Source organism: Myotis nattereri (genome assembly GCF_964212035.1).
Source record: "Myotis nattereri genome assembly, chromosome: 18".
NCBI classification, from domain to species: domain Eukaryota; kingdom Metazoa; phylum Chordata; class Mammalia; order Chiroptera; family Vespertilionidae; genus Myotis; species Myotis nattereri.
In genome coordinates this window covers 15,384,608-15,398,861 of record NC_138093.1, presented here as the reverse complement: position 1 = coordinate 15,398,861, position 14,254 = coordinate 15,384,608, and the positions used below count along the sequence as shown (strand labels likewise).

General features: G+C 38.5%; 1 protein-coding gene across 1 annotated transcript in view; it reads left to right on the top strand.

Moving 5' to 3' along the window:
• The window catches only part of ASH1L (ASH1 like histone lysine methyltransferase), a 99,801-nt gene that overhangs the window by 24,687 nt on the left and 60,860 nt on the right, over positions 1-14,254 (top strand). Inside the window, exon 4 of the mRNA XM_081112211.1 lies at positions 1,534-2,275. Coding sequence (XP_080968337.1) covers positions 1,534-2,275 — 742 coding nt within the window. The remainder of the gene's footprint in view (positions 1-1,533; positions 2,276-14,254) is intronic.

Sequence of the window (14,254 nt, the reverse complement as noted above, 5' to 3'; positions counted from 1 at the left end):
ATTTGTATCTTCTTCAGTTTCTTCAATGTACAGACTTTTACGTCCTCTGTTAAATTTATATACAAGTATTTTTTTATGCAATTGTAAATGGGATTATTTCTTTTCTTTTCTTGCTCTTTCTTTCTTTCTTTCTTTCTTTCTTTCTTTCTATTAATTTCAGAGAGAGGAAGGGAGAGGGAGATAGTAACATCAATGATGAGAGAGAATCATTGATTGGCTGTCTTCTGCACTCCCCCTACTGGGGATTGAGCTGCAACCCAGGTATGTGCCCTGACTGGGAATTGAACCCAGGACCTCCTGGATCGTGGGTCAATGCTCAGCCACTGAGCCATACCAGTTGCGCAGGGATTTTGTTTGTTTGTTTGTTTGTTTGTTTGTTTGTTTGTTTTGAGAGTGTAGAAGAGAGAGAGGGAGCAGTGAGAGGGAGAGAGAAAAACATAAATTTCTTGTTCCACTTATTTATGTAGTCATTGGTTGATTCTTGTATGTGCCCTGCCCTGGAATCTGAATCACAACTTGGTATATTAGGATGATACTCACCAGCTGACCTACCCAGCCAGACCTGTACAGATTTTTTTAAATTATAATTTTAAAGCTTTACTTAAGAAGAGAGTTTTACTTCTATTCCTTTGCATTTAAGACATTGTCAGAAAAGGCATCGAACTAGCAATATTATCTACTAGAGGCCCGGTGCATGAAATTCGTGCACGGGGTGTGTGTGTGTGTGTGTGTGTGTGTGTGTGTGTGTCCCTCAGCCCAGCCTGCACCCTCTCCAATCTGGGTCATTCCTCTCACAATCCAGGACTGCTCGCTCCCAACCGCTCGCCTTCCTGCCCGCCTGATTGCCCCTAACCGCTTCTGCCTGCCAGCCTGGTCACCCCCTAACCACTCCCTGCCAGCCTGATTGGCACCTAACTGCCCCCCTGCTGGCCTGATGGACGCCTAACTGCTCTCCCCTGCTGGCCCAGTCACCCCTAACTTCCCTCCCTTGCAGGCATGGTCCCTCCCAACTGCCCTCCCATGCTGGCCTGATCACCCACAACTGGCCTCCCCTGCTGGCCATCTTGTGGCAGCCATCTTTGACCACATGGGGGTGGCCATCTTATGTGTTTGGAGTGATGGTCAATTTGCATATTACCTCTTTATTATATAGGATATTTAAAGTTTAGGTCTTTATCCAAGATCCAAGATTGCTTTAACTGACAAGTCCTTTAATTAGACCTTCATTTTTGAAATTAACTCATTTCTTTCTGCTCTTCATCTCAGAGAATGAGAATTCTTGTTTTTTTTTAATCCACATATTATTAAGGAAATATGAGTCAATTTTGAATTTATTATGGTTAGTGAAATGTTCCCTATTCATGAAAGTATACTGTCAACTTGCTTATGAAAGACAAATGCATATGGTATTATGATGTTTAATCTTGCTGTGAAAAATAGAGCAGTATTTCTTATCTTTTGTCCTATGTAAAAAGTTATTTAAATAGCTAGCTGTGTTCAGTTTTTATCTGTGTGATTTGTCATCTTATTTAGTGAACGGAGTTCCCTCTCGAAGTCCAAGATTGGTTTCTTCTGGGGATGACTCTGTGGATAGTCTGTTGCAGCGGATGGTACAACATGAGGACCAAGAGCCCCTGGAGAAAAATATTGATGCTGAGGTTGCATCTGCCTCTGTGCCACCTTCCTGTAGTCCAGGCCATAGCCACAGCAAGGAGCGAACCATGGGAAAACCAGATGGCCTTCTAGTGCCTGCAGTCCCCAGTGACTCCTGCAGTAATAACATCTCACTCCTTTCTGAAAAGTTGCCAAGCAGCTGTTCCCCTCATCATATTAAGAGAAGTATAGTGGAAGCTATGCAGCGCCAAGCTCGGAAAATGTGCAATTATGATAAAATCTTGGCCACAAAGAAAAACCTGGACCATGTCAATAAAATTTTAAAAGCCAAAAAACTTCAAAGACAAGCCAGGACAGGAAATAACTTTGTGAAACGCAGACCAGGTCGACCTCGGAAATGTCCCCTCCAGGCTGTGGTATCAATGCAAGCATTCCAGGCTACTCAGTTTGTTAGCCCAGAATTGAATGAAGATGAGGAAGGAACAGCACTACACCTTGGTCCTGATACGGTTACAGATGTCATTGAAGCTGTTGTTCAGAGTATAAATCTGAATTCAGAACATAAGAAGGGATTGAAGAGGAAAAGTTGGTTTTTGGAAGAACAGGCCAAGAAAAAGCAGAGGCCATTCCTAGAACAAGAAGAACAAGAGAACACTAAATGGTAATTCCTTGCTTATTAACATTTTTATTTGAGTAGAGAAAACTAGCTTTTATACAGATGTAACATACCTATGCAGATGCATAATTCAGTTAATCTTAAAACCTTTTATTGTATACTAGAGGCCCAGTGCACAAAATTCTTGCACTGGTAGGGTCCCTAGAGGCTCACGGCCAGAGCCTTCCCTCCCTTCCCCCAGCCAGCCCTGCCCCCTGGTTGAACTCCCGGATAACTCCTGGTCGAGGGGACAATTTGCATACTATGCTTTTATTATATAGGAAGACCTGTTCTTCTCTGTTCTATTTTAAAGTGTTCTTATTCATGGCTGTCCAAAATTATAAATGATTAAAAAGCAAAGGGGATGTAATAATCTAATTCAAGCCCCTCACTTTACAGATGAGGAAATCAAGGCCTAGAGAGATTATATATTTTATCCAGTATATAGCTATGTAAGTGGAATCATTTTTACTATCATACTATTTTACCTTTATTGTGTTCTAAATTTTCCATCCTATCATCAAATACATTTTCCTGCATATTAGATTTATTTTCTTCATAGTTTCCTTTTTATATTTTTACTTTTTTCTTAAAGGTGTAGAGTAGAAAGTAAAAAATTACCCCAAAAAACAAATCATTTAGTCCTTTTGTTTCATATCCAACCATTTATTTCCCTGAAAGTTTTATTTAAAAAAAAAATACATTTTTAGTGATTTCAGAGAGGAAGGGAGAGGGAGAGAGAGCTAGAAACATCAATGATGAGAGAGAATCATTGATCAGCTATCTCCTGCACACCTCACATCGGGGATTGAGCCTGCAACCTAGATTTGGAGCCTGCAACCCAGGCATGTACCCCAACTGGGAATTGAACCGTGAACTCTAGGTTCATAGATCGACACTCAAACATTGAGCCACATCAGCAGGGTGGTTTATTCAATATTTTAAAATTAATTAGTACAATATTCACCATTTGCAAATGGCTTTAGCTTTTCCAAATATGTCATGCTTAAGCCCTAGCTGATTTGGCTCAGTGGATATTGTGTAGGCCTGTGGACTGAAGGGTCCTGAGTTGGATTCCAGTCAAGGGCACATGCCCAGGTTGTGGACTCAGTCCCCAGTAGGGGGCGTGCAGAAGCCAGCCAGTTACTGCTTCTCTCTCATCATTGATGTTTCTATCTCTCTCTCTGCCTTCCTCTCTGAAATTAATAATATATATATATATATATATATATATATATATTTTTTTTTTTTTTTAAAGAATAATAAAATGAAATAAATAAATACATCATGCTCAGTCTCACATTACAATCCTGTTCACAATTAGAGAAATACAAATTGAAAATCTTAGACACAAAATAAAGAAAAGAAAAAAATTAAATAAATAAAATGCTAGACACAATTTAAGTCTTTAACATTTGTTGTCAAATTACTCTCTTCAAAGCCACATCTGTTTATACTTTTACTAACATTACATAGTAATTGTTGTATACTGTTTACCCTTATCTACCCTGAAAATTACCAATTTTTTAAAATCTATCAATCTGATATAGATGAAATACACTTCCTACTTGTTATTTATTTATGTTTCTTACCTATTTTTTCTATTTTTAAGTGCTCATACAGTTAGAATATTAACTCTTCATGCTTGTTCTTTGACATTCAGTTTTTTTTATTTTTTTTCTTTCCATCCATCAACCAACAGTTACAGTTTCTCGCCTTTTCTCTGTCGTCTGTCTTGGTGAATCCTGTTTGTCACGCGTTTCTCATATCTCTATGCATACATCTATAAAATAATACTCTTGTTTTTTCTAGAGAATGTGTGGGATTTAAATGTTTTTCATGAGTAATACATGCTTGTAAACAAATCAGTGAAACTAGAAATTTACTCATTCAAGAGTTAAAATCCCTTTTTCACATGATCTCATTCCTCCCAAGCCTGTTCTTCACATGGGTAAAAGTGTTAAACAGTATATTGTGTATCCTTTAATACCTTTTCTTATACATTTATAAGTATGTGCATGTGCAAAGCTGTTTAAGCCCCTCACTTCACAGATGAGGAAATCAAGGCTCAGAGCGATTGTTTTATGTAATTGGTAGCATAGTATACTAAATTTTTTAACAACATTTTTTCTTTGTTTCTTGGAGATCTTGTCACTAGTCCATATGAATTACCCTATTCCATGCTAAGAAAAATATCATAATTTATTTAATTATTTTCCTGCAATAGATTAGATTATATATTACTTTTTTACGTGTAGTACCTTAAATCAGTTGAAACTTACTTTCATATAAGGTATGAATTAATGTTATATTTGTGGCCAGTCTTTTTTTGTTTTGTTTTTAATTCTTTATTGTTTAAAGTATTACATATAGTATTACATATGTCTCCTTTTTCCCCCATTGACCTCTCCCCAGCTCTCCCCCCTCACTCCACCCCTGCACACATGCCCTCACTCCTCTAGTGTCTGTGTCCATTGGTTATGCTTATATGCATGCATACAAGTCCTTTGGTTGATCTCTTAGCCCCCTCTCCCCTGCCTTCCCTCTGAAATTTGATGGTCTGTTTGATACTTCTCTGTCTCTGGATCTATTTTTGTTCATCAGTTTATGTTGTTTATTATATTCCACAAATGAATGAGATCATGTGATATTTATCTTTCTCTGACTGGCTTAATTTGCTTAGCATAATGTTCTCTATGTCCATCCATGCTCTTGCGAATGGTAAGTGTTCTTTCTTTTTTACAGCAGCATAGTATTCCATTGTGTAGATGTACCACAGTTTTTTTAATCCACTCACCTGCTGATGGGCACTTAGGTTGTTTCCAAATCTTAGCTATTGTAAATTATGCTGCTATGAACATAGGGGTGCATATATCCTTTCTGACTGGTGTTTCTAATTTCTTGGGATATATTCCTGGAAGTGAGATTACTGGGTCAAATGGGAGTGCCATTTTTAATTTTTGAGGAAACTCCATACTGTTCTCCACAGTGGCTGCACCAGTCTGCATTCACACCAGCAGTGCATGAGGGTTCCTTTTTCTCCACATCCTTGCCAGCACTTTTCATTTGTCGATTTGTTGATAATAGCCATTCTAATGGCCAGTCTTTATCAAGGTTGCAGATTTGTAAGTGTGGCTGTATTTATTTTGTAGGTAATTATATTTACATTCCTGGTAGATTTTTTTAAAAAAAAAATATCTTTATTGATTTAGTGAGGAAGGGAGAAGGAGAGAGAGATAGAAACATCAATGATGGGAGAGAATCATTGATTGGCTGCCTCCTGCATGTCTCCCACTGGGGATCGAGCCCACAAGCCAGGCATGTGCCCTTGACTGGAATCGAACCCAGGACCCTTCATCCTCAGACCGACACTCTATCCACTGAGCCAAACCAGCTAGGCCCCCAGTGGGTTTTAATAAAGTGTTTATTGTTTTGTTTGTTTTTTGGAAAGGCAAAAGGAAGATTTAATTTTAAAAGACTTAATGTTTTCAAATTTTTAATTTATTTTTATTGATTTCAGAGAGGAAGAGAGAGGGCGAGATAGAAACATCAATGATGAGGGAGAATCAGTGATCAGCTGCTTCTGCACACCCCCACTGGGGATCGAGCCCTATACCCAGGCATGTGCCCTGACTGGGAATCGAACTGTGTCCTCTTGGTTCATGGGTCGATGCTCAACCAGTAAGCCATACCGGCTAGGCAAGAGTTCTACCACACTTAAAAGAAAAATATTCAAGTCTGATTAGTGCACTTTAGACAATATTAGGAAAGTAAAAAGGATATACAGAAAGTATGTAAATGTAAAGTAATCAGTTTTCTGGTTCTTTTATTCGTTGATTGATTTTAGAGAGAGAGAGAGAGAGAGAGAGAGAGAGAGAGAGAAACTTTTGACTTGTTCCACTTATTTTTGTACCCACTGGTCTTATATGTGCACTGACCAGAAATCAAACCCGCAACCTTGGTATATCAGGTCAATGCTCTAACCACCTGAGCTACTCAGCCAGGGCAAGTCATCAGTTCTAAAACATTTTTTTTTAATATATTTTATTGATTTTTTTACAGAGAGGAAGGGAGAGAGATAGAGTCAGAAACATCGATGAGAGAGAAACATCGACCAGCCGCCTCCTGCACATCCCCCACCGGAGATGTGCCCGCAACCCAGGTACATGCCCCTGACCGGAATCGAACCCGGGACCTTTCAGTCCGCAGGCCGACGCTCTATCCACTGAGCCAAACCGGTTTCGGCAGTTCTAAAACATTTTTATAGAGACACATGTAGATATAAAATGGATGACTATATAGAACATTGCCACCACTCCATGTTCCTTTGCAATCATAAACTGCTTCCTTACCAGTAGCTATAATCAGTCTCCTGACTTTTAAGGTAACCACATCTTTACCTTTTTTTATACCATTTAGGTATGTAACTATAGATAGTATAATTTAGTTTATCCTTCCTGAATGTCATTGAAATGGAATTTACAAGGCATATGCTTTTGTGTCTCACCTTTTTTTGCTCTACATATACATGTTAAACCATCTTTGTTGCTGCGTGTTGCTGTAGTTACCTTTGTTTTGTTACTATGTAGTAATCCATTGTTTGTATATAATACTAGAGGACTGATGCATGAAATATTTGCAAGGGGCTCGGCTCTCGCAGTCCAGCTTCGTCTGGAAGGTCGTTCAGCTGTCCAGTCTAATTAGCATATTACACTTATATTATTATAGATTAGGGACCCAGTGCATGAATTCGTGCACCTTGAAAGGAACTGTGGGCCGTGAGGCTGCAGTAGGCACAGGGGCGGTCTCGGCCCATCCTCTGTGCCTCTGCCCAGCCCCTCCCACCGCAGCCCCCAGTCCCCTGTCTGCTGGCAGCCCCACTCCCACTGCTTGCACCTACTGATGTCATGGAACGATTGGGGTGCGAGCGGCGGCTGTTGCCCCAGTCGCTGCTCAGGAACTGGGGGAGATGGAGAAGCCCTCAGGGGCGATCGGGGCTGGCGCCAGGCACCAGCAGCAGGTTCGAGTGGTGGCTCTTGCGCTGGCTGCGGGTGCAAGCGGGACTAGCGCTGGCAGCAGGGGCGAGTGCCAGGTGGGATCGTGGTGCCTGGGAGCAAAGAATTTTCAGTAACCGCCAGAGGCTCGCCCGGATGACAGTGACCAGTGCCCCATGGTCTGCCGCCCCCGCTCACCTGCTCCACCATCCCGCCACAGCCAAGATCCATCATGTTTTGCATATCCCCCCCCCCCCAACAGTGGTCAGTGCACGTCATAGTGACAGGATGTTTGGTTGTTCCAGTTGTTCCGCCGTTCTGTCTTTTTGCATATTAGCCTTTTATTATATAGGAAGATAGTTTTCCATTTTACTGTTGGGTTATTTCCAGATTGAGGCTATTATCTAAAACTGCAGCTCTTAATATTACTGTAATGTCCACTTTTGGATTTGGGCACTAATTTCTCCGAGGTATATACTTAGGGATGGAATTAACTGAGTAAAGTGATGGATTTGTCCCAGGACTTAATTTCAAGATATGGTATATTAAGATAGTATGGAACTGAGTGGGTAAGAGAAACAAATCCATTCATGTATTCAAGCTTGCTATATGACAGAGTTGACACATGGGGAAAAAAAACAATATTCAATACATTGTGTCCCAGAAGCTGGTATTGTGTAAGAATGGAAATAAAATTAGATTTTTGTCTTAAATGAAATTAGAAAAATTCCCATTTGATTAAATACATAAATATAAAAGCAAAACTTTAAACTTTTAAAGGCTAGTATGGAAGAAGAAAAACTTCATGACCTTGTTCTCAGAAAGGATTTCATAAACAGGATATCAAAAGCAATAACAGTAACCATACAGGTAAAAATTGATAAACTGGATTATATTATAACTAAGAATTTCTGTTCATCAAATAGCATGACAAAGATATAAAGACCTGCTACAAACTGGGAGAGGAAATTTATAACACGTGTAATGTATACCTCTTTTGTATCCAGAATATATAACAAAAAAAATAGTTACAAATCAACACTATATAATCTAGCAATTCCCTTTTAGATAATAAAAAAAATTCTTGCACAACAGGCACCAGAAAACACTTTTTGAAAATGTAGTAGCAAGATTGGTTATAATGTATAATAAAATAGAAATATCGCAGATTAACAGAAAAGGAAATAGTATATTCTTTGTTACACAGTTGGAATGTGATATGATAGTAAAAATTCATGAATTATAGATGCAATAATTGCAGATGAGTCTTGGAAACATAATATTAAATGAAAGAAACAAATCCCTAAAAATGACACAGTAGTTAATACTATTTTTATTTTTAAAAACAAAATAAAGGTATTTTATTGTTGTAGATAAATATATCATAAACCATCTATTAAAATGCCATACCTCTTCCTCTTTTTCTTCTTTCCTGAAAAATGTCTTAAAGCCATTAGGTAGATGGCCTTATTGGGGTATGGCAAGGTGACCCTGAGCTGAGTTTTGGAGCCTTAATGGGGTGAGGGAGTTGGTTGGGTTAGGGCCTGGCGGGGAAAGAGTATCAATCCAGGCCCTAATGTCAGAGCCTGAGTAGGATGAAAAGGGTGCTGTTGTTTGTTTGTTTTTTAAACTGATGCTCTTATTAATGAGTGCCTACTTTGGAGTGTCAGGGGCCAGCAAGGTTAGGAAGGTGTTTATCCCAGACCTCAGTATAGAATTTTAAAATTGTATGAGTGGGCATTTGTTTTTCTTATAAGCCCCCAAGGTGATTCTGATGTATATGTTCTATAGGTGGCACTTGGAAAAAACATAGCCATTAATGAATTTATATATGTAGGAGATAAGCAGAAAGCATTTTTTTTTTTTAATTGCAGGAGAAAGAAACATAAATAAGGCACAGAAGTAGAAATGAATTGGGTCAGAACAGAAAAAAAAATTATTAAGTAAATAAATAGTAAATAGATTCTGTGATCAAGTAAGTTATGTAAGACTTGTTCAATATGCAGAAATCAATTCATGCAATCCAGTACATCAGTAGGTTAACAAATAAAAATCTTATGATCCTATCAATAAATGCAAAAAAATGAATTTCACAAAGACATGATAAAAACTCTGAGTAATCCAGGAATAGAAAGAAACTACCTCAACTTAATAGACCATCTATAAAACCTCATGGCTAACAAACGCAATGGTAAAAGACTGAAAGCTTCTCCCTAACATCAGGGATGAAGAAAGGTTGCCCACTTTTGCCACTTCAGTTCAACACAGTATGAAATTCCTAACCAGAGCAATTAGATAAGAAAAAGAAGTAAAAGGCATCTAAATTTTGAAGGAAAAAGTAAAATTAGGTCTATTCCCAGAGGCCATGTCTTTTTTTATTTTTGTAATCTTCACCCAAGGATATGGTTTTTATTTTCTTTTTTATTTTATTTCATTTCATTATTTATTTTATTTTATTTTCTAGTGGCCCAGTGCAGGGATTCATGCACATTGAAAAGAAATTAATTAGAAGAAATATTTTAATACCGCTATTCACCCTTTCTCTATAATAGAAGTGTCAAAGATGAAAGAAAATTAGTAAAATGTATATAAAAATTATATATAAATTGATTAGTAAATAAACAACAAAGATATGATATAAAAACAATATGATATAAAAGCAACAAAAACATGATATAAAAACAATGACTGATAAATTGATTAAACTTATTCTAATATCTCCCTGTAACCACATTAAGAATAAAAACACTTTGAGAGTGCTTGATTAATTTCCCTTGTAATGAAGTATTTGCATCTTTAATGTCACAAGCTCTTCAAACTCAAGAGAAAGCAACATGTAACTAACCATGTCTGAAAACGGGTTCAAGTATGAATATTCTTACTCTGTCTAGAGTTTGTCCTTGTGATTTATTAAGTCATCGCAAATGCTGGCATCACAGGAAACTGTCTTTGAATTAATTTAAATGGGAGGCCAGTGTCAGATGGGGGACAAATCAATTCTTGGAATCAGAACTTCTCCTTCCACAGATCCTATTAATACTTCAGCTTCAAGAAACACACGGGTGCAATTGGCACCAGTGAGAGCTTTATATGTATCGCAAATGCACGAGTCAACGTTTATTTTTAAATATTGCCAGTGCACGTCATATGTGCCGATGGGATGGACTTATGGTTGGTCACTTAGCCTTTTATATATATAGATTTGTTTATTTTTAGGAAAGAGGAAGAGAGAGAAACATCAATTGGTTGCCCACTGTATATGCCCTGACTGGAAATTCTAACCTAGCACCTTGCGACATTCCAACCAACTTAGTCACCCAGCAGGGCCCAGATGCCATGTCTTATATTGGGAAAACCCTGAGGATTACACACACACACACATAAACATACACACAACACCTGTTAAAGCTTTCTAAACTAAGTAAAGTTCAGAATGCAAAATCACCATACAAAAATCAGTTGCATTTCTATACACTACTTTCCAAAGAGGAAATTAAAACAGTTCAAGTGCTTGCTTCAGCATCATATATACTAAAATTGGAACAATACAAAGAAGATTTGCATGGACCCTATGCAAAGATGACATGCAAATTTGTGAAGTGTTCCATATTTTTTATTTTAAAGGAAAAAAACAACACAGTTCCATTTATAGTAACATAAAAAAGAGTATAATAGTTAAGAATAAACTTACCCAGGAAGGCAAAAGACTTTATTTTTTTAATTAAATCTTTATTGTTCAGATTATTACAGTTGTTCCTCTTTTTTCCCCCATAGCTCCCTTCCACCCGGTTCCCACCCCACCCTCTGCCCTTACCCTCCTCCCCGACTGTCCTCATCCATAGCTGTACGATTTTTGTTCACTCTCTTCCCCCACCCCCAGATAGGGGAAGACTTTAAAATATCTTTAAAATAAGTTTTTAAAATATCTTTCACCAGGTAGGGGAAGTTTCTGACATTATTTCTTCAAATAGGTTTTCAATATCTTGCTCTTTCTCTTCTTCTGGCATCCCCATAATTTGGATGTTGGTATGCTTAAAGTTGTCCCAGAGGCTCTTTACACTATCTTCATATTTTTGGATTCTTTTTTCTTTTTGCTTTTCCGGTTGGGTGTTTTTTGCTTCTTCGTATATCACATCTTTGACTTGATTCTTGCAATCCTCTAGTCTGCTGTTGGAACTTTGTATAATATTCTTTATTTCAGTCAGTGTATGCTTAATTTCTAGTTGGTCCTTTTTCATAACCTCGAGGGTCTCATTAGATTTCTTTTTTTTTTTTATTGCTTAAAGTATTACAAAGGGTATTGCATATGTATCCTTTTTTTTCCCCCGCCCTTGACAATCCCCTGGCCTCCCCTACCCCCCAGTGTCTTATGTCCATTGGTTATGCTTATATGCATTCATACAACTCATTAGATTTCTTGAGGGTCTCACTAAATTTATCGGCAGTTTCACGAGACTTATTGAGGGTCTTATTTTTTTCGGCGGTTTCTAGAAAATTCTTGAAAAACCTTATAAGTGTGGTTTTGAACTCTACATCCAGTAGTTTGCTTTCCTCCATTTCTGTCATTTGTAACTTGTTTCTTTGTCTCTGCATTTTTTATGCTTCCCTGTGTTGATAGAGTGGCTTTCTGTGCTAGGTGTCCTATAGGGCCCAGTGACTCAGCCTCCCCAATTACCTGAGGTGGACACTCTTGGTGCACCACCTTGTGGGCTTTGTGCACAGTCTTGTTGTAGTTAAGTCTTGATTGTTGTAGGTATCACTGGGAGGAATTGACCTCCAGGCCAATTGGCTGTGAGAATCAGCTGTGTCTGCAGTGGGAGAACTTCTGTGCTGGAGACACCCTCAGTGGGGCTTTGGTGCTCACTGAGTCTGCCCCCTGAGTGTGTCCCTTATGGATCTGAGGAATTGTAATCTGGATGGTCCCAATCTGACCACTGGGTACACTGGCTCTTGGATCTCTATGGAGGTGCTAATTTAGCCTCTGCCTGAGACTACCCAGCAGGAGCTATGGAGAGATCTGCAGATTCCTCTTCTTTGTTTGGGGTTTGGAGGTACCCAGATGAGGCCCAGCTGTGAAGCAGTGCAAGCTGCTGTGGGTCCTTGGGCCTTCTTTTGGAAGTTCTGGGTATCTCTGACCTAGCTGCAGTTTGTTAGGTAATTTTCAGATTGCAAATGGCCAGGCCTTTCATATGCAAAAGCCTCTGCGCACAGCTTGGGTGGGGCAGGGTCTCAGGGGATCAACAGGGTGGAGCAAGCAGCTATGGCTGCTCCTCAGTCCTACCCTAAGAGGCCCCGTGTCTCAGTGTCCCGGTAATTGCTGCAAGCACCTCTTAGAGAAAGCTGCCCTCGAGTACCGACCGATGTCAGACAATCCAGTTTCTCCCCATATGAGTCTGGGTCCCCAGAGACTCGCGCTGAACTGGAGTTCAGAGATGTTGGGAGCTTGTGTCTCCCTCCCGATTGAAGAAGACAACTGCGTCCTCAGTTGCCAGCCCTTTCCATGTGCGCCACCGTACCTCTGCACTTTACTTCCGCACCTCCTCTGAGTCTCAGTGTGCTTTTCTCTTTCCTTCTAGTTGTAGAATTTCCACTTGGTCAGTCTTCCTGTGGTTCAGGATGATGTCCGTTTTGTCTTTTAGTTGTATTTTTGGAGGGGTTGTGTGAGACAGCAATTTCTGGTGTTTACCTATGCCATCTTGGTTTCTCTCTAGTTAGGTAATTTCAAGGCAAAAGACTTTAACTGAAAATTTACAAAACATTGTTGAACAAAATTAAAGAAATAAATAAATAGAAATATAGCCTGTGTTCATGGGTTAGAAAATTTAATGTTTTTAAAATATCAGTACCACCCAGGGCCATCTGCTGATTCAGTGCAATTCCTATCAAAATTCCAATGATGTATTTTGCAGGAATAGAAAAATCCATTCTAAAATTCATAAGGAATTTCAAGAGATCCCAAATAACCAATACAATCTTGAAAAAGAAGAAATTTGGAGGACTTCCACTTCAAGAGTTTTTTTCTTTTTTTCCCATTTTTGCACAGGCTGTGACCTTTACTATGATGTTGAATATAAGTGGTGAAACTATGCATTTGCATTGTCCTTGATATTAGGTAAATTGTATTGTCTTTCACCATTAAATACAAAGCGAAAAAGAAATCTAGGAAATTCCCTGCCATGTCATTGCTTTAGGTCCCAAAGTCTATAGGCAGTCTGTTTGCTTATGTTTATTTGATATGAAATTTCCAGGATTTTTAATTGTTCTTAGTGGAAGGATTGGTAGAAGTGTCTATTCCATCTTTGCCTGGAACTGGAATCACCTTAATTTTTAAAGTTTTTTTTCTATTTCTTTAGAATTCTTAATGAATTCAGAGGCATTTCCCACTCCCCTCCTTTTTAGTACTATAGATATTATTTCATTGCCTTCTGACGTGCATTGTTTCATACATGGAAGCTGCACTCATTCTTATTTTTGTACTCCTGTATATATCATGTATTTTTTTTCTCTGGCCCCTTTTTATTTAATAATTTTCAGCAAGTTTATTATGTTATGCTTTACTTATTTAAGTTTATATTTCTTTTTTTAAAATATATTTTTATTGCTTTCAGAGAAGGAAAGAGATAGAAACATCAATGATGAGAGAGTATTATCGATCGGCTGCCTCCCACACGCCCCCTACTGGGGATCGAGCCCACAACTCGAGCATGTGCCCTTGACTGGAATTGAACCCGGGACCCTCCAGCTCCCAGTCCAATGCTCTATCCACTAAGCCAAACCAGCTAGGGCGAGTTTATATTTCTTATGGTTTGTTTAGTGTCTTGGAACTTTGACTTTATAATTTTTATCAAATTTGGAAAAATTTTGACCAGTACTCATAAAATTTTTTTTTCATTATGAAATTTTTTACTTTGTGAATATCACATTATTATGTCTGGTTTTTGTTCTTTTCATATTATTTAATTTATTTTGATAGGCAATTAAGTGACTTGTA